At 41.4% G+C, this 26,015-nt stretch overlaps 1 protein-coding gene across 3 annotated transcripts in view; it reads right to left on the bottom strand.

Moving 5' to 3' along the window:
* Positions 1–240: 240 nt before the first annotated feature.
* tnr (tenascin R (restrictin, janusin)) overlaps positions 241–26,015 on the bottom strand; it is a 110,971-nt gene continuing 85,196 nt past the window's right edge. For all 3 annotated transcript variants that reach the window (XM_034613116.1, XM_034613117.1, XM_034613115.1), the window contains 8 exons: positions 24,668–24,811; positions 17,256–17,386; positions 12,971–13,103; positions 11,260–11,411; positions 10,955–11,051; positions 5,129–5,290; positions 4,379–4,542; positions 241–2,137 (listed from right to left, as the gene is read on the bottom strand). In XM_034613116.1, coding sequence (XP_034469007.1) covers positions 2,018–2,137; positions 4,379–4,542; positions 5,129–5,290; positions 10,955–11,051; positions 11,260–11,411; positions 12,971–13,103; positions 17,256–17,386; positions 24,668–24,811 — 1,103 coding nt within the window. In that variant the 3' untranslated portion in view covers positions 241–2,017. The remainder of the gene's footprint in view (positions 2,138–4,378; positions 4,543–5,128; positions 5,291–10,954; positions 11,052–11,259; positions 11,412–12,970; positions 13,104–17,255; positions 17,387–24,667; positions 24,812–26,015) is intronic.

The following is a 26,015-nucleotide window of genomic DNA, read 5'->3' on the forward strand; positions in this document are numbered from 1 at the left end:
ACGGAAAAACCACAAGACGGGTTCCCACAAAACTTAGTAGAAGGATGTGGTGTGAGTCAGGGAAGAACCAATTCAACTTGGATCAAGATCAGAGGGTCGATACCAGGAGGTTTCTTTTCTTTAACATTGTGAGATGGGATATTCAACATCTTCATCTAATTTCGCGGAGAAATATTCATAGATCTTGATGAACAAAACTCAGGCATGTTTAGGGGAGTGTGTCCAATTTGGTGCAGATCCAAATAAAAATCTGAATCTTATGAATTTCAATGTGGTTACATAAGGGGACTGTTGTGCCCTGGCGGAGGTTTGAACTCTACCGAGTCCAATTCTAGTTGACAGTGTGATGCCAGAGAGGAGGATCCACAGAGATAACTTTCCTCCTAAAGAGTGGACAGGAAACTGAAGTAGAAACTGTTTCCAGAAAACTCCCGTTAATTAGCCAGCACTGAACACTTTGTGCAACAGTGAGAACACTGACTAAAACTAAATTCTTGGTGGGCACGCTGCAGATTATATCCGCCCGACTAAAAGAATACATTCTCTGCCATGTTTGCTGATTATGTTGTTCCACCGGGGAGCTTAAACAGCGAAGCAAGTAAAAGAAGGGCACAAAGGAGAAGGCTTGGCTCCACTCCACCTACTGTTCTGCTCTCTTTGTTAAGTTCATCTCAGCTAGCAGTGGGGGAGAGGCGAGGCTAAAATCTGCAGCGTGCCCACCCTGGCTTTCTTTTGCATCGAGTTTAATGTTTGCGTTGCATAAAGTAACGCCTGGGGACACGATTACCATAAAACTCTCTGAAAAGTGAGAATCTATTAACACAGGAGAGAAAAAGCTGCTTCTGTGGCTCTGGTGACAGTTTGACTGGCGTCTTTCCAAACAGCAGGCTGACTGTTAATTATGCAGATCTTTGGTTAAATGTTACATCTATCAGCACCATCTCTGCAAGCAATCACAGCATCTACATGAGGGGGTGAAATACATGTTAAGTGTCTGTAATTTGCTTGAAAGTGATATCAAACGCCCACCAACGATTCAATATATCGGCTGAATTGAATGAACAATAGCGTTGCTGTGTTCCCACTCGTAGTGCAAATACTGTCTCAATGTGACTGCCAATATGAATAAATTAGAATATTAATGTTTATCTCCATTCTGCCTTAATAGTTACCACAAATAACATGAAAATGAACAGTTAAACACATGTAAAATGAAAGAGATGGTGATGAAGCTGTTGCTGGTGCTTTGATTTTGATTTTCATGGTTTTCTTCCCTTCTCATGTTCAGTATTTATCATGATGTCGTATGATCACATCAACTTAATATAGGCTAAACAAAACCAAGGCATCAAATCATATTAAATAGATGGGACTTCTGTCACATTATCAGTTATAAAAATATATATATATCTTACAGTTAAGGGTTTTAATGGCATATACAGTATATCTTTCATTAAAAGTGTTGTTATTTCATAAAGGTTAAAATAACAGGAACTCTAGAGAACTCTTCAGGACCTTTCTGAGCACATTTCCTCGCACCCCAAGGGAAAGGCAAATCGCAGACCGAAACGGGGGGGGGGGGGGAAGAAATCTTGGTTTGCCTTCCCATTTTTACAGCAAATAAAACCATTGTCATTCAAAGTATTTAATAATAAATTACATACAGTTCTATCATCTGGGTAGAAGTACAGCAGGGAGAGACAGAGGCAGGAGCAGAGATAAACAGAGTTCGGACCAGGCTTCACCTTCTCTGCTACTCATTCGATCACAGCTTCTGATTGTTGGTAGTGCATTAATAATGTGATGTATTATTATACAAATGAATATTAATACGTATTAGTAACTTTTTTTCCCCTCGTAACTATTTTCTTCGTTGCAGCCTCATTAAAGAGCCTTGGCACAGTTACATCACGACGTGCCTGTTCTGTCAGTGAGGCGCACAGATAGCAGGGACTCAATACCGAACACTGTCCGAACTCCGTTTATCCAGACTGCGGGGCGGGCGGAGGTGGTTTGTTTATACAGGGGCAGACCGCCTCCTCTTGCTGCTGATGCTACGGAAGTTGAACGGCCTCATCTTCATCTCCACAGAGGGAATGGAGAACTCGTGGCCTTTCCAGTGGTACCAGTTGATACCCTGTAAGCGTGAAAAGCACAAGTTCAGAAGACGCTAGAATCAACAGGGCTCTCAAGGCTAGGGATGGTAATTCTGGAAAAACCAGCAGACTTTTGCAGCAGCACGCAGCCTAGACTTTTCCACGACTCGCTCGATCACTTCAGGATATCATCTCTGCTTCAGTATACCTAAGGCTGAGGACTCCGGTCATGGGCAGCGAGGACACGGGCAGGGCAGGTCAGTTAGTGACAGACAGGTACGCCGACCAATCATTTCATTGAGAGCGAATAAAACCATTCGACTTGTTTTACACTGACCTGCAAAGGTTGCAGACATTGCCTTTTTTTCCTTTCTCCTTTTCAGACAACTTTATTTAATGATGGCTATTGGGACGTGAAGAGGATTTCAACAGATAAGATGAAAAATACCAGGCCGACCTTCAAGGCAAGACAAACCATTTGTGGAAATCACGAAATGTACCATAATAGTCCGTTGATGGAAGTGTTTTATTTTGACTACGGTGTATTTTGATTTCAATTGAAAAGGTCAAAGCAAGAGGGGCGTAAAAACCCTCACTTGAGAACTAGCACCGAAACAGACTTGCTGCTATAATAGTCGCATCTAAGCTCTTTAATCCCCGTCGCCATCAAATCCAGGTTTATACCTTTTTTCTCTGCATGCCTTTTTACACCCGTCCATCGCCGCTCCCGCTCGGCTTCATTTCATGTTATCAAAGGACAGAGAGGAAAGTACAGAGTGCAGCCGGAGAAGCCGTGATGCTACAATGCCTCTGGAGTTGGACCTGATCACAGCTTCACACAACACCTCACTTACACCGTCTTTCTTTTTCCCCCCCCTCAGTGTTGAGCTGAGGGTGGAACACATCACATTCCAGCAACAAACACTCGCTACCACCTCACAAAAAGACGTCCATTTCACCACTGTATTATTCTTTTTCATCAAACACATGCATAAATCTGTGTCCTTTTCTTTTTAAATATTTTTGTAATATGAACATAAACTCAATGGTACAAGTCTTTGGTTGAAGTCCTCCAGAAAGAACCAGATGACACGGGCACCTTTGACTCTATTAAGATGCACCACCCTCCTCAGTTTCATTGAAATTGGACATGTGGTGCAGCTGTTAGGCTCCAGGAAATTTTGACCTTTCAGTTTACTGTAGCTCCTCCGTCAGACCAATCAGTGTGATGAGTATGAACACTGATGTCTGTATGTTTGGAGTCACTTCATTTACAAATATTTCAAGATTACAATCTTTTGACCTTTAATCACTGCTGTCTGTAATCAAGCCAATTTATGGGAGTTGCGTAAATGCCAAACTACAGCACCAAAAGGCCACCATTTTGATATGATGCATTGGATTAAAGAGCTTCTTCACAAAAAAAAAGCCATCATTTCTCATTTACAACTGGTACCACAACACAATGGAGGTGAATGGAATTTAATTTAGATCAAGAGAAATGTGTTTCCTGGAAGGACGTCCATATTCTACTAATCCACCAAGTAATTCTAACATGGATATTTCAAATTGATGTCTAAGTTTCACAAATTGATTTTTGAACCTTGTGAACACAGACAAATTTCCCCTGTTCCTCCCACTCTCTGAGAACTGTTCACAAGTTGTCTATGCTGAGGTTATTCATCCTGAGTTAAGATCTCACAATATTGTGAACTGTCTCTATTATTATCCTTGGCACAGTCAAAAATAATCCTCCTAGTTGTAGCTTTATACTGAAATGCTGATGCAATAAGTCAATAATAGTAAATTATTGTCATCTTTATCATTTACAGTTTGCAGCTTATATGTAGGAATTTTTGGATTTGTAAATGGAAAATGTTCAAGTGATGAACTGTTGGTTAGAAAAAAAAAAGGGCATTAAATCTGTGTACTTGGAGAAATTGCACCTTAATAGCATTTCACAGATTAATTGATTAATCAAGAAAATATAACTGACAGAAAATAACTAATGAAAATAACAGTTAGTTGAGACCTGGACATAGTCACCTTCTAAAACAAATATTTAAATATAATTAGCACAAATCTACTTTATGCAGAAAGTCTAAGCTATTGCAGCCCTGCACATTTTATATCCATCCCAGATACAGAACCACAAGAAGAAGGTTTAGTATTTTGAGTAAACCCACCTTTCCGACTTAGACAGAGAGAGATGCTTGGCTTACAGCAAAGCAGACTACTTATCATATTCACTCTCTGATCAGTGTATCCACCAGATGACTGACCTGACTATGTCTGGACTCGCCGTATTTTCCATTGAGGTTGGCCCGGTGGCAGTTCTTGTACCACCAGGCTCCTTTGTAGGACAAGGCACAGTTAGTGACAGCGATGTCATTGTCTCTGTCTTTTGTAGAGAAGGGCCGGCCCTGGTGGTAGCTCAGAGAGTCACCTGTGATCAGAGGAAAGAGACAGACAGAGAGAGAGAGAGAGAGAGAGAGAGGTGGAGAGCAACAAACATCAATGCATGCCTAGCATCACTGGCATACGGCTAATGGTGTGATGAGGGGACATAAATGATCCAGGCAGGCGGGAGGGAGATGGAGAGGCATGAGAGGGAGGAGACGGAAAGGGGGTCCTGCCGTGGGCTCCGTGAATTTATTTAGGCAGAGAGAATTATAATTATAAACATGAGGAGATGACAGGTAATTATGCCATATGGTCCTGTTGACAGACTGAGAGATACATGGGAGAGCGAGGGGGAGTGTAAATGTGGAGGAGTGCTGAGGCAGGTTTTAGAAACGGGAGAAGAAAAAGATGCAGGGGAAAGAAGGCAGGAGACAAAAAAGGCAGATGGCGGAGGAGGGATGGGTGATTTTCACTTAAAGGCTAGAAAAGCAAATAGTTTGCTACACGGACGGATGGATGGATGGTTCACTGGCTGTTTCTACACAATAAGTGGGTTGGTTTTAAGGGTTATGAAATGAAAATGTATGAATTGTGCATTGAAAATATAGCTAATGTAGTTAACCACATACCAGCGGTGCCATTGTACTCTCCTATCCTGAGCTTGTAGAGGTTCCTCGCATCTCCAATGGAGAATTTGTCATAATTGGCGTAAACCGACTCCTGTCCATCCCTCATGTCAATCCTCAGCTCATAGCGACCCTGAGCAGCGAGCCTCTGGATGTTGTCCAGACCTGCAGAGAAACAGGAAACATTACTTTGAATTGTAACATCTGATGTCTAAACTCAACCTTTGAATCAGTTCATCACTGAGTCCAAGCAAACATTTTCGCCAACTTTTGAAGGAAATTCTTTAAGGTATTCCTGAGAAATCCTGTTCAAAAGGCCAAAAACCTGTTCTGTGAGGTCACAGCGACATTAACCTTTGACCACCATCAGTTCATCTTTGAGTCCAAGTGAACCTTTGCACAAAGTCTAGTTATTTAAAACTAGTTGACTTTTGTGACTTCATGTCACTACATCACATCCACACTCTTCTTTTTTTGGGGAGTGCAAAACATTTTGTCCCCCACCTAAAAATGAAGTCCTGATAAGCACTATGTCAGACGTCTTTGTCAGCCGGCTGTGTGGACGTGGATGATCGACATCGTCTGGAGAGGTGGACACTGTCACCACCAGCCGCCCGCGATTGCCACAGCTCTCTGAGATATGTGGCTTTGCTCTCTATCTCCTCAGCAGCAGATACGTGGCTGCTTTGAACTCAGACAGGCAATAAGACCCCACACAGACCTGAGATATCGGAACCACGTTTTGCTATCAGATTACAACAAGCACCCATTTGGAAAAGAGCCTCTTCTCCCGCTTAACCTCCGGCAGAAACGTCACATGTGCACTTTTTCTGAACCTGGAGACACTCTGAAGAAAAAAAAAATCCTCTACCTTCCCTGATAAGAAAATGGAATTAGAAATCCAGGAGAGCAGAGGAAAGTGTAAGTCTGCAGCACTTTGTCAATTGAAAACAGATAAATATATTTTACAACCAAACAACACAGGGAAATCAACCTCATCTTAAATTCCGGTTGTATAACAGCAGCGTATAATCAGCAATTAATATAACACCCTTTTTTAAACAGTTTTATGGGATCAGACTGATTTATTCCAAACGGCAGCAATTAAAAAATGCCTTCTGACACATTATTTCAGTCTTGTCCTATTATACTACCAGTATTTACCATCTTGTCATATTTTTATACCGGTGTTGAAAAAAGAAAAAGGAACAGGATAATGATCACAAATCGCACACGGCCCGCCCTGGCTTCTCTGTTACTACATCATCAAACTGACATTGTGTTCAGCATGAGACTGGCGGAGGTCAGCGAGGATGGAGAATGGATTGCCCTCAAGCAGCAATAAAAAGGGCCGTTCTCAAGTTGTAACAGCTAATAATGAGAGCTTAATTTCCATATTCTTTACTGCTGGCCAGTGAAGTGCCTCTTCTTTTTAGTTTGACTGGATTTAATACCCATGTTTATGGCTCCATACTGTCCAGTATATTGCTGTTCTGTGTGTCGAGGCAGTGATTAGCTTAGTGTTTGATGTAATGGTTTTCCGGTGCTGCGACAGTGACACAAATCTGTAGAAACAAGAGTGAAGGTCAAATGGTTTGAAATTTTAATGACCATTCATACGACGATTCCATTTACTATAAGGACGATACATTTTACTGTGTGAACAGTTCAAATGCACGGCAAGGGATTTCCCTACCATTAAGGGACTGGCGCTTGGGTGCCTGAGCAGATTTGCAGATCATCTAGTAAGCTGAATGAACAGAATAAAAGAACTAGGCGGAGAGTTCACTATTACTCTGGAGAGACAGGGTTCTGCATTGACCTGAATATTGTTCTGTATAAAAGGTATGAACAATGAATGGGGGCATTGTTGTCTTTGCATTCATGCCAGCAGAGAGAGAGAGAGAGAGAGAGAGAGAGAGAGAGAGAGAGAGAGAGAGAGAGAGAGAGAGAGAGAGAGAGAGAGAGAAAGAGAGAGAGAGAGAGAGAGAGAGAGAGAGAGAGAGAGAGAGAGAGAGAGAGAGAGCTGAGCATGGTGGGACAGGACAGCAATGTTGTTGTATTAAACTTCTGATTCATAGACTGTAAATAAAGATGGACAACACATCTCCACTTCCTCCTGCTTTTACTCACATTTGGCTTGTGGCGATTTTAATTTTACACCTCCCTTAATTAAAGAGGCCACTGAGTGCTGTTGACAGCTTGAATAGTTTAATAAGTAAATGAATTGATGTAAACATATTAATTATTAGATTAAGGGGTCAGTTTTGCACAGTAGTGATACCGTATCATAGACTAAGGTTTCCAAGTGTTCCCTGCTGCCATGTTATCTTTAATCTAGCATCATGGGCAGAAGCTTTCTCAGGAGCAGCTCTTAATGCTCCGCACCCTGAGGTTACATTAAGCTGCTTTAATGCACTGAAAGGACAAGAGCACAGGACAAGAGGGGATGGTCGAAGTAAAACCCCGGAGACGCCGGTGCCCTGGACTGGTGTATAGTGAGAATCTGTGAGGGGGTAGATTGTTGCTGATTCAGCTGAAGTAGAAACAGGTCAGATTGTACTCACTGACCTACATATGCTCGGAAGTCTTTTAGATCATATTGTAAAGGCACAGCCATACTGCACGATGCCTTCAGGTGTCTGTCAACGTTCCCAATGCTTTTTACATAACACACACTTTAAGAGTATGGTGTGTGTTGTTTGATGTGACAAAGATATGTCCAATATTTCTATCAGCAGTTTCAATTTTGATCTATATAAATACAAAAATAGATGAATTAATAATATAAACTATTGTTGTGGTAAAACATTAAGATGGGCCTGTGAATGCAACCTCCCTGTGGTGGTGTACATTATCATTCAACTCAACATAAACACAACACAAACTACAGCTTTAAAAAGACGACCTATGAAACACCAAACCTGATGTTATGTAGTCAGCAGCTGTTCGTGATGTGTTTGATCTCAACTCCTGCATTTACCTATTACAGAGTGCTTTAGTCACTAATGGACTAGAACGCGCCACAGCCATCTTGTGTTATGATCCAATATGTGTCAGCTGTAACGTATCAGCCTTTCCTCACAGAGAATTGTGATGTTTTTTTTCTTGCCGATAGCTGACGTTTGTTAACAACCACTCACCGTTAACTGGCAAGAATGAAATGTTCTGTGTCTGCGGCGCATTAGGAAAATACCAATCCATCATTTGTTCTACGACAGGGGGTTCATTTTACATGCAGCATAAACATTACAACAATTGATCATCAATCCTGCAGCCGCTGTGAGTAAAACAGGATAAAACAGATCAATAAGCCTACATAGGCTTTCCCATTATTTACCTAGACTGTGGCTGCCCGTCACCATCTACTTGCACACTCAAGAATATCAGTCCCCTTAAACATTTAATTGATTCTTCCTTGACCGATGTTCCATCCTTCCACAACATATCATGGAAATCCATTCAGTTGTTTTTATGTAATCTTGCTTACAAATAAATAAACAAGAGGATATAAAGTGAAATTTTTTACACTTCTTTTAATATACTAAAAGATCTCTAACTTAGTATAAGAGCTGTTGCTGCAGAGCAGAGCTATCTCTCTCTCTCTCTCTCTCCCTCTCCTGCTCCCTCTCTCATTGACCGGTCTGTCACAGTTGGTGCGACCATCTGCAGCACAGGGAGAGATCAAGCTGCGTCGGTGGACCATCAAAGCGTTCGTAAAGCTTTTAGCGTCCTTGGCAGGCAGATCTCGGAGTAACACCTGCTCTCATCGTCACTCCTGTGCTCATGAGAGTCAACTGTGTTCATGTTCGGTGGCCAATCCCAATAATCAAGCCTCATAAACAGGACAGGTCTACTTCAGTCGCCAGCATGGTGGACAGCTTGTCTACTGGTTCTTACTCCGAAACAGCAACATGTCCACATGCAGTGGGAACAGTCTGGTGACCGTCCGTTAACTATGAGAGCTACAGTGAAGAACAACAGCTCAGAGGATGTCACAGGAAGGAAGAGAGGGCCCCACACTCGAGTGGGCAGCCTCGGGGAGACGTATCTGATATCAAAAAATGTTTTTAAATGTTTTGTAAATGAGCATCAATCAGTCAAAATACTTATTGTCAGTTAACATTTAAACAGTTAATTATGTATATCCCTAGTCCCTCAGTTATAATATGGTAATATTATAATGCCATAAAATCTCCCCTCAGTGTTATTTCATTTCTCTAATCAAAAAGTTAAAAAAAACATTTTTCTCGAATTCCAGATTCACTTGATGAAATATTCATGTAATATTTTTGCTTTAATCATCTGCAGCAAAACAATAACACAAAAACTGGCCTAGGAAGAACCATGACTCATTTGCACATTTTCTAATGAATATAATTATTGTTTCATAATGAGATTTGGAGAGGGGGAGAGGAAAAAAAAAACATATTTTGCGGTCCATCAAAACAGTGACGATGTTCTGTTTCGTCTTTGAATCAGAGCGACACTAGAAACAATTAGCAATTAATTTCAGGGAGAGATGAGCATTCACGGAATCCAGGGATGAATCACACAGACTTTGTGAAGTCAAGTGCTAAAAGATAAGATGAGTGAAATAAAAGGTCTAGCAGCGCAGTTCTCCATCTTCATTCTAAGTGAGAAATCTTACAAGAATATTGGAAATATCTTTTACCGCCATAAAATAGATGTGTCAATTGAAACCAGGTGAAAGCTTTGACCCTCTATTGATTGAACCTATGAAATCCACAGTCATGGAGAGAATGTGCAGATAAAGAGGGTAAAACAGCCTTCAACTGGAACACAGATTAATCTACATGGGAGGTAGGTTGCAGCTCAATATCAGCCTATAGCATAAAGCGCCTGGTGACAGGAAGCTGACGGGGGGCAGCAGCAAATCAAAGCTTAACTTTCATCTATGTAATACACCGATGAGTCAGCGAGTATCTTATCAGGGTTGTCAAGAAAAGGAAAGTAACCAGTCCCAAGGTCACTGATTTTAGAGTCAGTTGATTTTTCCCCACCATCTTTAAATGAATAGTTTTATATTCTCACTATTTGTGGTGCTCCAGTAAAAAAAAAGTCAGAAGTTATATTTCCCAGTGTGGGGGGAGTGGGGTTTGGGTTGGGTTGGCCAATGTTAGCAATACCAGTTTCTGAGTAGAATGGCACTGAGCCCTTATAAAACCACATTTAAATTCACTACATCCAGCCTAAACATACCTATTTCTATTTTAAATCAAAATCCATGAATTATTCTCTGAGAAATCAACAAATATGTTGATCTGGATTAAACTGAAGTGGTTCTTCTTTGGTTTATGTCCCACCCCTTCAAATTCCATGGAAATTTCATGGAAATCTGCTGTGCATTTTTTTAGTAATCCTGCTGGCTGACAAACAAAGAGATGGAAACATAGGCTCCTTGGCGGATGTAACTATGCATTATGCAAACAAACTCCATAGCAACATAGATAAAAGTTGGAAAGTTCTATGTGAATTCAGCAAATTGAAAGAGACACGAATAAGACAGATGTACTAATAGACGGTAAATTACTACAGCTTTCACTACCGCTGATGGATGGAGCAGCTAATGTGTGGCATCGCTAATCCGAGATACCCAACTGTTGGCTCCAGCTTCACACTGAACAGATATGAGGTTGATACTGCAGAAACAGGCAGATGTGTGTTTCCCAAAATGTCAAAAGCTCAACAGAAATTTCCAGATAATTGACCAGACACTTTGCTTCTTTTCCTGGTAAATGAAACTGCACTCTCATATATATATATATTTTTAAATCCAGATAAATTTTCTCATTGTGTGAGTCTTACCAAGCCAGAACTCATCCTCCAAGTTTCCGAAGCCAATCCTGTAGTCACTCCACTTCCTGGAAAAGTCTGTCAGGCCGTTCTGACGACGCTGGAACACCTGGAAACAAGTACAAAAAAAACATGAACCACTTGTCTACACTGAAATAGATGACCCAACACATCGTAGTGATGCTCAACAGACAGAAGTCATTTAATCCAGTTTCCTCCCAACTCTCCACCTCCTTTTTGTTTACCCAAATGCCACAGTGACCCACATTCGCACATTCGACAAGGGTGCTATTAAAAGAGAAGGTGTTATGACTTACAATCCACCCTCCTTCATCAGTGGTCATGTCGCAGTACACCTGCACTCCCTGGCTCGGGTCTCTGTTGATGTAAATCGTGTAGACACCACTCAGCGTCTCTCCATTCAGCAGGTGTTGGGCACAATTCTGAGGTGTTGCAAATAGACGACTCCCTGGAGAGGAGCAGAGGAGGAGTCAGGACAAATCCGTATTTATATCTCATGCATTAGAAGCTTTCTTCAGTCAGTTCAATTTTATATGTGTAGCGCCAAATAAAACACAGATTACCTTAAAGGAGCGTTACACAGTAAAGTCTCTTTGAGAGAGGTCAAGAGCTGGTTTTTAAATTGGAATCATCCAGGGATATCTTGAAGATAATCCATTTGGAAGGAGGAGGGTATTAAATTTAAATTCACTACATCCAGATCTTTATTTGGATCTGCATCAAATTGCACATACTCAAAAATATGAGTCTCCTAAGGGTGCCTAAATTCTTTCACGTTGAACAATGCCAAACAATCTCAGTGTTAAAGAAAAAAAAATCCAGTATCCGTCCCCTGACTGTCCCTTTGTCCCTGACCCATATTGTATCCTCCCACAAAATGTCATGGTAATACATCCAGTAGTTTTTGCATAGTCCTGCTAACTATCTAACAAACAGACACATTCAGTGAAAACATAACCTCCTTTGCAGAGGAAATCAAAGTTATAAATGTCATCAAATGTAAAGATGCAGATTACACCGTTATTCTTTGACTGAAGTGCATCACCTCATCCATATGTCCGCTGCTTGGTTGAAATAATGGATATTGATATTTGCTTTTGGCATGTTGCCATTAATTCCAGGTGATTAGCAGCTTTATGACGTTCCCTAACCCTCACTTGACCGACTTCCAATTACAGAGCGAGGACACTGGAGATTAGAGCAGACTGTTCAGCTCTGTGATTGTAAATTACCGTCCTGCAGGTGCAGCCTTATGGGAAGTTTCCCTCACTACGCTACAGAGAGCGGAGATGAAAATTGCGCCTGACTTTGGGGACCCATTATTATGGTGACTGTGATGTGAAATGTGGCGCAAAAGGGGAAAATGAATCTGTTAGACCAAGAAAACACTCTCCATCAGAATCCCTTTCAGAGCTTTAATCCAAAAATACAAACACATTAAGTGTGTGTGTGTGTGTGTGAGTAACAGTGTGTGTGTGTTAGGGATAGGTACCAAACCCCGGTGCTAAATTATTAAAGACCATAGTGTCAACAGGCTCTGAGGTTATTTGTTCCGCTCTTGATTCAGGAGAAATTAAACTGAAAAAAAGATTTTCTATTTATTATTGCTTTATAAAACTTGTCATTCACATTTGATCTCACCAATGTTCGTCTATGATGCATTTTCACTTTTCCCAAACCAGATCTCTCTCTTAGATGCAGGTAAACCCGCTAAAATCGGGAAGGACTCCTTTTTCCATTGCCAGTAAAGATTGCCAGTGTTTTTTTCCTGACGCGTCAAGTTCAATGTCACAAATGCATCAAAAACTGAGACCCACTCTCACCCTGCTGTTTTACCAAATTAGCTGCAAAGTCATTTGACCCGGGACTGAATAAGGATTGTATCCATTGCAGAAAAAAACCCGATAGTGGCTGTTAGTAGGTTTTTTGACCAGTTGAAAAGGTGCTTTAGTGAAACCCAAACATTAAAATGTATATATATATATATGTATTTTAACTGTACTTTACCTGTAGTGAAGGTAGTGGAGACGACAGCACTGGTGTCAAGTCCTCTGGCTGCCTGCAGCTTGACAGTGTACTCTGTGGTCTCACCCAGTCCCTCCAGTCGAATCCAAGTGTCCTCTGAATCCAGTATTAACTCCTAGTACACACACACACACACACACACACACACACACACACACACACACACACACACACACACACACACACACACACACACACACACACACGTAAGTAAATTCATTCACATAACACATATCGAGGGAGTGAGCAGATGGTAGATGAGGAAATTGCCTCTTTACATTAATAAATGAATGTGTGTAAAGTACAAACCCTCAAGTGAAAAATAAATTGTATTAGAATCCCCATGAGGTGCTAAAAAATATGAATTGTGCTTGTGAGGTTTATAAAAACCCACAGCAACAAATAAATTAAAGCTATTTTTGTCAAGGAAACAACTTCCTTCTTGTTCCAGCAGCACAACATTCTCAGGTGTAAAAAACGATTAGGTCAGTTAAGATATTGTATGAGTAACTGTTGCCAATCTGCCAACTGCAGAACAGGTCAGAGGCAGCCTGCCTCCGTTTTAATGTGAAAACTGACTCAGCCATGGAACATATAAAAAAAGGAGAAGCGAGGAGAAGAAAAGACTGGAGGGGTGCAGACTGGGAGGAGTGGGGGGGACAATTAGACAGAGAGAACAAGTTAAAAGACTCTAATGGGACATCCAAGCTGAGAAAATGCTGAGCAGGAAACAAACACTTCTATTTTTGGTGAGAAAGTCACGGAGGTACAGTCTCGTTCCTTCCATTGTTTTTCACAAATCCTTCTTCACTGAGCCAGAACGTTTGACCATTTTTTTGACACGTTTCTTAGATATCACACAAATCCACCAACAGGAAGTTCAAAGCTCAAACATATCTATTCTCGTGTTTGTGTGAGCTTGTGGTGCGTGTGTGTTACAGTTTGGCCTGGATACACATTAAATATGAACAAGTAAAAATGAAATATTCAGCCAGTTTGGAAAAAAAAAAGGAGAAAAATCACACATTTTCAGGCAATGTGTCCGTGTGAATTATGCAGGAAAGCAGCTGGTAAACGGTGTCTCTCTGTCTCCGAGGAGCTGACATTTTCCCACTGGGGTTTTCAGGGTCGGATACGATTTTTATTGCAAGTGAAACAGCCCTGTCTTATCAAGGATAATAACATATACCTTCATACACTCACTACCGATTGTGGTGGAGGGGTTGGATGTTGTCCGGGTGTGTGCATGTGTAAACAGGGAGATCTGTACACTCCGAGGATACATGTAATTACAAACTATTTAGCAAATGCTAATCAGACAAGAAATGAATCGCGCGGCTACTTTGTGTGAATTATTTAAGTCCATTATCTGAGGGAGAGGGAGATGCTGAACAGCTGTAAGGCTCAGCTTTATACTGTTAGATTACAGCTGAGGTAACACCGCTGCTTCTAAGCTGAGTCGGACGTCAAGTAGAGACGACCCGAGGAAAAACCTCACAAGGAGCACTTCAGACTCGGGCTGCGATAGCGTCTTTTGCTCAGAGCATGATTGGGGACTCATTTGTTGTTTGTACGATGTCAATTCAAAATGCGGCACTTGTTGAGGTGGCTCACTGTGGCGAATGCTGGTTTGCATCACATCTGAAAGAACATGAACATGCAGTGGGAAAAGAGGAATGCTCTGTGGGACAAATGCTTTCATGCGACAAGAAACAGGTTTTACAAGAAGATAAAAACAACCCTAAGCCTATAGTCAACTGAAATCATTGGATTTATATGTAAATAATAACATAATAATACTAAAATTTGTATAGCACTTTTCTTAACAAGGTTACAAAGTGCTTTACAGAGAAGAAGAACCAAAAGAGCAATAAAAACCACAATACAAACAACAGAAAGATCAAGAACATAAACACTAAGAGGTGAAATAAAGTTAAAATAGTAAAATGTCAAGAGAGAATAAAATCAAGCAACGTATTAAGTATTCATAAATGCTTTGCGATTAAGGAAAGTTTTAAGAAGAGATTTAAATGATGTTGCCTCAAAAGGTAAGTTGTTCCTCAGTCTGGGGCTCGAACAGCAAAGGCACGGTCACCTTCATTCATAAACCGGGAACAACCTGTAGAGCTGCATCCACTGATCACAAAGTGACTTTGAAAAGTATTTAAGCTTTTTCATTTTTGAAACGAAGAAATATGTTTGAAAAAATGTCAGAAATCCTCTTTTTTCTGCAGGTATGCTGAGGGAAAGGGAAATAAACCTTGTGCTGGATCGAAATTGACTTTTAAAAAATATGTTTTAAACAAGTCGGATTTGAAATGTTCAATGCAGCAGCAGAACATTGTTTTTTCCCGTCTAGACTTTATCACTTCCCCAGACAGGATTACATAGATATAATGGTGAGTGATGGGCAAATACCGCTAACCCTGTCGGAGCCTGTAGGTGTGTGCTGGGCTGGTGAAGGGGCTGAATCGACAGAGAGTGATACTGACGCAGATTTAATAAACTGCCAAATTGGGAAGGTGAGGTGAGGATTGTAGAGAGTGAGGCAAGTGAAAATTAAAGGAAACATCTTATTTTACAGGGACTGATTCATAGTATAGTAAAAATACTTGGAACTTGACGAAGACATTTCTAACATAAATCCAATGAAATAATTTTTTGGGGAGAAATTATGAATCAGCCTCATTGCAGATGGTTCAGGATGAACTCTTTCAAAATGGACATACACTGATTTGCCATAACATCAAAAAGTAATTTGTAAATGCTTCAATATAAACCAATGAAGTTTATTCTTTATAATCTAAAAGAAATGCAGAACAAAACTATTACTAAAACGTCTCTTTGCATCTCAAGTAAAATCTAATGAAAGGGATCATGTGAAGAGTTACAGTTGAATTATTGTGCGTGAGTGACACCCGATGGTCGACCATACCACACTCACAAGGTCAGAGAGAGAGAGAGAGAGAGAGGTAGTGAAAGAGAGAGAACGGAAGAGCGATTTTGTTTCTCACCTATTCATTTATAAGATCAGGTGTCTACAGTGAACATTGAAGGTGACAGTGTGTGTGTGTGTGTGTGTGTGTGTGTGTGTGTGTGTGTGTGTGTGTGTGTGTGTGTGTGTGTGTGTGTGTGTGTGTGTGTGTGTGTGTGTGTGTGACGTCTTCCTAACATTTTGGCTTGAAACCTTGTTGCAAAGATGCCTCACACATCTTCAAAGTGCCGTTTGCTGGTTAACACTTGGTTTATTTGTGGTGGTTAAAGCAACTGTGAGGAGCGAGTGAGTGCAGCATGTCAGTGGGTGTCCTACCAACTACAGAAAGACCCGACGTGCGAGTTAATTGCTAATAAAAGAGTCTTTTGCAAAGCATCGTGGGAAATGGTTACAGTCAATTTGTTAACAGGCTTGAAGCGTTCCACACAGATCTTACTAAAGTGCTTTATTATCATTACTCAGCCACATAAAAAGGTTTAATCAAAATAAACAATGTCTCTACAGAGGCACATGGAAATAATCTCTCTATTGGACTGGCAATTTGACTGTCGCTCCCTGTGTGTGTGTGTGTGTGTGTGTGTGTGTGTGTGTGTGTGTGTGTGTGTGTGTGTGTGTGTGTGTGTGTGTGTGTGTGTGTGTGTGTGTGTGTGTGTGTGTGTGTATCCCTGAATGCTTACACACACCACATCAAGGGATTACAAGACTGGAAGATATATATTTCATTAATCTTGAAGCGCTTGTCACAAAGTTAGGATTCTACATTAATTTACTTTCACTGAACATTGTTCGTGTCACTTATAATTACTTGATTAAATCTGGAGAGTTTTTTTTTCTTAACAGAAAACCAGGTCCGACAAGACCTTCAGGTATAATTTTCTGTTTTCAGGTGAATAGATGAAACCCCTTATGAAACCACATCTAAATTAAATAGAACCAGAATTTGATTTGGATCTTCACCAAATTGCACAAACACAAATATAAGTCCTCTAAAAAATATCCATGATATCAATGAAGATGATAAATCTTAAAGTAAAACAAATTCTGTACCCAGATCCCCACCAACATTTTAAGGGTTCTTCCTTTGGTCATACCTCACCGCTCTACACAACTTCATGGAAATTGGTTAAGTAGTTTTTGCATAATCCTGCTTACAGACAAACAAACACACAGAAGTTAACCTCCTTGGTGGAGGTAACAATGTGTGTATGAGCATATGTTTTGTATGTGTGTATGTGTGAGTTACAGATCTGAGACTGCGTGTGTGCCACATACTTTTCGGTTGCCGTCAGTTGACTTGTAGGTGAGCATGTAGTTGTCAATTTCTGCGATTGGCTGTTGCCAGGAGATGAGAGCGCTGCGGTGATTCACCTCACTGGCTGTCAGGTTCAGGGGAGCATCCATGGCTGCAGGGAAGAAAGGAAAAAAAAAACCTTTAACTCTCAAGTTTAGTTAGCTGCAAAATAAGTGATGACTGTATATGTAATGATAAATAGACTCGTGCTGGAGGAACACGTTGTTGTTGTGTTGTCAGTAATGTTTCTACATGTGGAGTCTGTCTTTACTCGCCACGGCTCAATCACTGCAGGTCACATTTACAGTTTCAGAAAGAATCAACCAGCTTTACCACAGCACCCAGCTCATTCCACACAGACAGATTTAGAACAGACACTGTGCGAGTGTATAGGATAGCATAAGGAAAAGTAGGTGATAAGGACACATTCTAAACATACAGGAAATGCAATCAACAAGGTGGATAAAATCTTGACACTGATCCCAGATCCCCACGGGCCTCAGCGAGAAGAGCAGTGAGACACTCTCATGTTCGCTCACAGTGCATCAGCAAATCGAGGCCTTGATCCACGAGCCCTCCCAAGTTTTACCACACATTACATCACACCATCCAATTTTACTCTTGGTCCCGGCACGGTAAAAAAAAAAAAAGCTTGATTACAGTGCTTTTTATTTTAATATGATCCCAAGGACACTCACCTGGGTTTCATCACCTTATGTCATCCTTTCCGAGCCGGTATCTGATCGTCCGGTGTGCTATAGCAGGGGCTCACCTCATTTAGAGCACGGTGGGAAAATAGATGACCTCTCATTTAAAAAATCAGTTTCCTGCAGTTACATCATGACTCTGGGTCACGTTGCCCAACAGGCGCTCGGTGTAAGGGAGGCGGGGGTGCTGGAATAAATGAAGTGTGCTTTGCATGCTCTGCAGTCCAACACCGCGGCTGTAAATATGAATTAAAGACATGCACTGCCGAGCTGTCTCTTCCTCCGATTCCCATTGTCTGACTTTTTGATTCTCGCTCTTATTTGTTTTCTTGTATAAACAGCTTCAATTTTTAACTTGAGAGGCCAAAGGCTTAACTTTTAGCTCAAGTCCTGAAGTTGAACCCGCGCTGCAGAAACAACTCACCACATACAAAGACAATTTGCAACGCTAACTCTCTGTGCTCTCCTCTCATTTAAATCCTCGCGTGTGCGCACATACTAAATGACAGCTCGGTAATTAACAGCGCAGACCCGCCTTGATAGCCTCCTGAAAGATGCAGGGTGCCTGCTCTCGGAGACAGTGATGGACAGATTCACACTGTGTGACGGGGGGGGGGGGGGGCTGGGACAGGACAGAAAAAGGGCGGAACTAAGAGTATTTAAGAGTACAAGTGCACTTTGAGATAAAGGCAGCATATTGCGGATTGTGCCAAGTCTGTGGTGATGTGCCAATCTCCTCCTGTGTAACCTTCTCTTCTGCACTGACCTCCTCCGCTTCTCATTCCTGCTCTTCCTCGTCCCTGCCCTTTGTCCTTTTCCCTCTATTCCGACATCAACCTGGGGTCTCCCTCCCCTTCACTCTCCTCCTTATCTCCTTGAATGATTGTGTTTCTCTCCGTCTCTGTCCTCCCATCCTTTGTCCACCTCCTCCTTTCCTCCTTATCTGACAGGCTGCCACTCCAACTCAATGTGCCCGAGAGCGAATGGAGTTTATCTTCTGTTCTTGTCATCCCCTCGTCTTGATGAACACTGGCGCTGCATTGTTTGTGTGTGTGTGTGAAGGCGATAAATGTGTGTGCAGGGTATAGATGAGAGAACGGAGAGGCAGGAGGGGAGACTTCGCCGTTAGAAATGGAGGGCCCCCCCAGCCGCCCTCATTTTACCTGTCTTTATTCTATCCTCCTCTTCCCTCGCCCATTAAATCTGTCTCCTCGTCTTTTTCTCTCTCATACTCTCCCTCCAATTAAACCCTTTCATGGAGAGCACCTGAGCAGGTGAGCAGGTTTTCCTGGCGGCTCAGAACAGCGGGTTGAGATGAATGGGATTGGCTACACCTAATGTCTCATTAACACAGAGTCAACAATGCAAGAGGAGAAAAAAAAGAAAAACACACAGAGAAGCAGATGGGAAGGGGAACGTGGGCAGCGGCAATTTGTTGTGGGAAGAGAAGAGGGAGGACGTTGGAGTGGATATCACATCTATAGTTGACTCCTTTGTTGTTATGAATTGTTCAAGCAAACAGCTTGTTATTACAGCAAGATCTGGGGTCTGTACAATGATGCAAGACTTGTAGTTTTTGAAGCAACTTCAGGTTCAAGGGGCCGGTGACACATGAGTGAATGTGTAAGCGAGGGGGCGAATAGAAAAATGCTTCCGTTCGCACAGTAAAACCACAGCATGGCTTTGCATGAGTTCAAATTTGGTGAACTTTTGGTACTGGCACCTCTAACCAGTCAGAGGATCAGATCCAAACCTGCCCAACTACTAACCAATCAGATCCCTTTGAAATTAAGAGTCATCATTCCTACAGGATCATGACAGGGACAAAAGATAATATGGACAATAGATATTTTATTAGATCATATAGATCAGTTTGTCTTTCATGTGTCGACTCTGGTTTCTACAAAAGTAGAGTTTATCACACGCACACAAAAAACATAATAATTATTAAAGTTTTGTTTTATTGAACAAAGATTCTTTGAACCCCGACAGGATTCCTGACAGTGTTGATGCTTTTACTCTCTTATTCCATCACTGCAGCTCAGAACAACATGAGGAGTCTGGATATAAAAACTAAACCCTCTGATGTCTTTTATTAGAAGAATTATCCACACGCTGTTCCCCAGGATTAGAAATGAACCTTTCAGTCAGACTGACCTCATCCGACTTTGTCTACTTCTCCCCTCTAAAAAAAAGTTTGACATCACTTAACTTTTGTTAACAGCCACACATTAAAGTTGCCCTTGTGCAGAGTGAGGTTGCAGTTCACAAGTTGCGTAAGAGACACTAAGCAGCCAGCACCACAGATTGAATCTAATTCTGAGCCAAACGCTTTATATATACTTATATATACACACACAAGAAAATCATTGAGAATATGTAATTGCTTGTTTGTTGTTTCTTGTACAATTCTGAATATCACCTATAATCCGACAAATGACGAAACTCAGTGAACGTGTATTTTATGTTTTTCACCATTAAAACTGTAAATTTATTATTAGAGGAGAGGCTGATGATTGACAGGTTGAATCAAATATTACAAACATGTTCCTGGTTATTTGAGATTTATTGATTCAAGTTTGGAATCTTTTTCTAAAGAGTGGCATTTCAAGGCAAATATAAATACATTTTTTACATCTCGTGATAAATCAAAAGCTTAAAAGCAGCGTATATAGTGTATCATTTAATAAACTCTATGAAATAATTCTGATAAGGTTACAGCATTGAGCATTTTACTGTAAAATTTCAAAATTTCCCTCAGGATCAATAAAGTATCTCTCTATCTAAAACAATTTATGGTACAGATTTAATGGGGACACCAGTTCTTTAAAGTACATTAATCTGTCAAAAGAGCCTCAATTGCCTGAAGAAAGTAGATTATCCGTCTATAATTGCAGCTCTCGGAGCACTTGAACAAATATCAGCCAGAGCTCAATGAAGCCGCCCGCAGCAAGGATCTCTGCAGCTTCACAAACTAGCCAAGCACTTCTCAGCGAGTGGGCTCAGACACATCTGAGGGGGAAAAGTCCCGGTGCTGCAGCCGACAGGCTTAGACAGACAGCCGTAGCAAAATCCCTTATTTTCCAGTCCTATAGCTTAAATATCAGCCTTTGGGAAGCCAAGCTGTCTTACTGTGTTGAACTCTTGAGCCATGGAGGCCAGACAACAAAACAACTCTTAGCTGTGGTTAAGAGGCTTGGGAATCAACGAAAGAACCCCCCCCCGCAGGTGTTCAGCATATACGTATGGAGGAACCACCTTTCCCAAAAATGAGTGAGAACAGAAACCTGAAGAAACTTTACTGATTGTGCCTTTGTATTTGCACAGGTGCTGTACAGCACATGGACCATAAACTGTACGCGCACTTAACAACTTCTTTCCAGATTTAAAGTCCATAAACAGGAACACTGAATCAGAGTCATGCACTGGGTTGATGCGGGTAACCTGCAAAACATTTGGAACAGGGTTCTAATAAATATAATTTGTTTCCAAAGAAGCAACATGAATTGTTTACAGCAGCAAAGTCTCTGCAGTTTACAAACTCAACAATATCTGTCTGGAAACAAATGTAAAATGTCAAAATGAAACTATTCCTGACATGAAAACAGTGATTGAAGTTGAATGAAGAACACAGACATCAGTCATCTCCTCCTCTCTCTGCTGCTCATGTGGATTCATCGCCTGCAGGTAACGCAGCTCGAGAGGGGGCGGCTGCTGCATCAGCCTGTAGCTACAGGTTTACAAACATTCTGACAAATGTGAAGATATGTGGCGAACCAAGCAAACAGTCTATACAGAGGGAAAACTTTAGTTTTAGCTCGCCCCCAACGAGTCACCATTAACTTGATGGTATGTTTAAGGTTTGTTGAAGAGGTGGTGTGATAGAGTAGTGTGTGTGTGTGTGTGTGTGTGTGTGTGTGTGTGTGTGTGTGTGTGTGTGTGTGTGTGTGTGTGTGTGTGTGTGTGTGTGTGTGTGTGTGTGTGTGTGTGTGTGTGTGTGTGTGTGTGTGTGCAGTCAGCAAATCTTTTGCGGCTCATCTGACTAATAATCTGTGCCCAAGTCATAAAATCACTTTTAAATCCAATTTAAGAACCATCTGTATTACAGCTGTGCCCTTAATTATTAATAAAGACATATGCATAGTTATTTAACTATTTATTTGTATTTTATAATTCCCTTGCATTTACTTTATTCTGCAGTATTTTTGTATTTTGGTCAAAGCTTGTTGTTAAATGTACTGAACAAGACAGATACATATTTTGCAGTCTGTCGCTGGCCTGCCCTCTTTAACACTGTGGTTCAGGAGTCAGACACAGGAGCACAATGGAACTAACAGAGCAGGGGAGACAGACGCAGACGGAAACAGAGCAGCAAGACATGGAGGGAGGATGACCAGGGAAGAGCCTGGATAGTTGACTGAACCAATCACTGTCCTCTCCCACGGCCCGTTCCCAATGTGACATTATCCACTGGAGCGGAACAGCAGGAGAAAACACAGTGTGGGAGCGCAACAGTACCAGGCTTTAAGATTTCAATTAGGAAGTTTAATTAACAGCACTGGAAGATCCCTCTGAAGTTGGCGCTGACTAAGGCGCCCCCTGGTGAGACATGTTATCATTAGTCCCGGAAGGGGAAAACATTGGTTTCGCGTTTCTTTGTGCACATTTGTTAATATAAGTCAATGTCGAAAAAAAAGGTTTCTCAAAAAACAGTTTTTAATAAATTACACTTCAGCCCAAGGGCGGCCCTTGATTAAGTGAGGGGTTATTATTCTTTGTTCCTTTTATTGAATTCAGTTCTTCACTGAAATGAGGTAAAATTTAAGAGCATTATGTTTGAATTTAATTATAGAATAAGAATATTAATCTTTTAGGAAGGCCTTCTTAAGGACCACATGAATTCATTATAGAAAATAGAAATACGGTGAAGGCTTAGACACCAGAATTGACACAAATTCACAAATGCATTCAGCTCTGTTAATATGCGTGTGACACTTTTGATGTTTATTATAAAGAAGAATCCTGCATGTCTTTCTTCCTGAATGGCTGAAGGACTCGTCTGGAGGATTTCCAAATAGGTCTTGTCTACATGCCTTCTCTACATAATAACATGTCTTCCCAAATGGAAAGGCACGAATAAATTGAGTTTATTCCACTCAGAGGACGAGAGCAACAAAGGCAAGCACCCAACTGTTTGCTTGATTTAATAAGACATGGTGTTCAAAACAAAACAAAATCCCTGTCCTCTTTGCTCAGAGTCTAACCAGGGCAGAAAAGCATGTTTCTTGTTTTTCTTGCCTTCCTTTTGTTCTCCTGAGAAACCGAGGTACATCCTGCACCAGGCAGAGCATCTGTTTCCAAATTAGAGTCACCTTAAACTGCCAGGAATAGCTGTTTAGGTATGAGTCACTATATGCACGTACAGCATCGACATGGCTGCAGGTACACTTAATTTTCTCCGAGACCCATTTATGTTTTGAAGCCTCTGCAGCCTCTGCTCTCGTACTGTTGTCAGTGTTTGTTTCTGCTTCACTCTGCTGCAGTGCAGGACAGGTAGCAGTGCTACTCCTCGGGGGATATGAACTCCTCTGCTGACTGAAAAGTTTTTTTTCTCTTCCCCTCGCAAGAGCTCTAGAAAACACAAAGTTTGCAGAGCTGCAACTCGGCTAAACTGGAACAATTCCTTCACCCTTAACTTTCCTCTCATTGCAGCTGCTGATAAAGGTGAATTTCAACTCAGGAAAACTTGTGTCCCTGACCACGACAAAGATCCTGACCCTCAGTGACAAATGTGATTCTGTGCAGATAAAAAAGATAAAAAATAAAAAAATTCTTTCAAGTTTTTTCTCTGCTCATAAAGACGAGTTTAAAACCACAATCTTCACTCAGGAGCAAAAACTTGAAAGAAATAATAACGTGACATTTATCATGACAGTTATCGAAATCAATTGATGTGAAAAGCAACCTTTACAACATTTTGGGCCAAATGAATCCTCTTAATAAGGAAATATCCTGTTGTTACATTGCTCAACAACACACTAACAACCAATCACATCAGAGAAACAAAGCTCCTTTAAACCAATCGTAGCCCAGATCCTTGTGGAAACCCCTGACCTGAAAGCTGTGCAGCAGGAGTTACCAACCACGCACTGACTTAGTTTCACTTCATTTGTGTTCATATATAAACACGACACAAACGAAACCAAACCTGTTCACAGATGAGGGTTATTACTGTTCATTGTTTCCCATTCATCATCTACATCTCAGTTTCATAATCAACCTTTTTCATATTTCTCGTAACATCAAACAAGCTCATGCACACGAACACTTTACAACAGACCCAACTGTCATTGTCGGATCAGCAATAGGAAAGAGGAATCAGTGAGTGGGCAGAGCTCCTCCACTTTACTAATCCCCTAAGAGGAATGCAACCAGTGGATCTGACTACTACTTTAGAAACAGTGTGTAGCCATTGCCCTTGGTCAAGGACAAAGACAGGATAACTCCTAATTAACGTGCATTTCGTTTTGGTGTGAATGAAACCTACGCACACAAGGTGAGAGCGTTTGAATCCCACACTGAACGGCTCCAGACAGGCCTGGAGCGGGGTCCTGCTGTGAGGCGACCCGCTGAGTCGCCGTGTCCCCCACCGTAACCATGAACAGCTGAATAAAATGAACACGTACGTGTCTGGAGGTTGGTGATGACCGTGCCGCTGGTGAGGGGCCCTTTGGTGGCGTAGAGGGCCACGGAGTAGGTGGTGCTGGGCTTAAGGTTGGTCAGCTGGTGCTCCTGCTTGTTGCCTTCCACAAGCAGAGTATCAGCCGTCACTGGATAACAGAAGTAAAACACACACACACAGGGTTTATACATTGACTACATTTACACCATCCCACACACCTTCTGTTTTCAGTTTCCACCCAAAAGATTACATTAAATCTCTTTGAAGAATGCTCCCCAGCATGAACAATGGCTGATTTGAATCTCAAAGACAAAACTGTTGAGGTCTTTTTTTTAATTCAAAGGATTTCTGTACCGCTTTCAGTGAAAAAAGCTTTTGTGGACTTCTCCTAAATGACTATAAATGCACTAAAATATGAGCGTACGATGAAATAAACCTTCAACACAATCGTCAGAAAACTTTCCTCAGTGGTGATCTTTTATAACTTCATATTCTAACTTCCATTTGCAGGTATCGTCATTGCTGAGATGATCTGTCAGACCAATTTAAACAGGGTGAACTCAGATAAAGCACCGTTCAATAACCAATCTGCATTTTCAGCCTTAGGAAACAAACATTTAACGTAACTGCTCTAGTGTCAACGGTTCGCGGACAGATCCATGTCCGGTCAGAGTGTTGTTTTTTTATCTCTGATTATATGAGGAGGCTGAGAAACTGATACTAGTTGAGGATACGACGGAATCATATTTTTTTAAAAGGGTGTTCTCGGTTGCCAATAAAAATGCAGGACAACACGAAGCAAAATATGAGCTATATTGACCTTGGTTTAATACATTTAAGCTCAAGGGAATTTGCCCACAACTTGCAATGCAGTTCTCTAAACCCTGGCTGTGCTGGTTTTTCTAATATGCGTCCAGCATATAGATACTGTCTCTGTAGCTGATGTGATCTGGCTGCGATCCAGTCAGTCCGGGTGTCATTTACACATTGATTCTGACAGTTGAGCAATACAGATTCTACAGATAACTCCAGGCTTGGCTTAGTTAGTGGGGGTCACGTGCCGGAGAGGAATATGCTTCCCAGAACATTTTCTACCAGCTAATTAAGTCACACATCCACACAGCAGAATTGTTTTGTCCCAGATTTGGCCCACACCGTCATCCTGTCATGGCACTTAGGCGGTCCGCTCCTGTTAGCCAGAACTGGGCCACAAGTAAGCCAGAGCAACTCCACATGCCAACCAAAGGTGGCCCAATTATGTTTTGCACTATTTCAACCATATTCACTATTTACCACATGGGCCACTTCAGGTTCAGATCCAGATTACACCTTTCCTAGAGAATCACATGTTT

The sequence above is a fragment of the Hippoglossus hippoglossus genome, chromosome 17 (genome assembly GCF_009819705.1).
Source record: "Hippoglossus hippoglossus isolate fHipHip1 chromosome 17, fHipHip1.pri, whole genome shotgun sequence".
Lineage (NCBI taxonomy): Eukaryota > Metazoa > Chordata > Actinopteri > Pleuronectiformes > Pleuronectidae > Hippoglossus > Hippoglossus hippoglossus.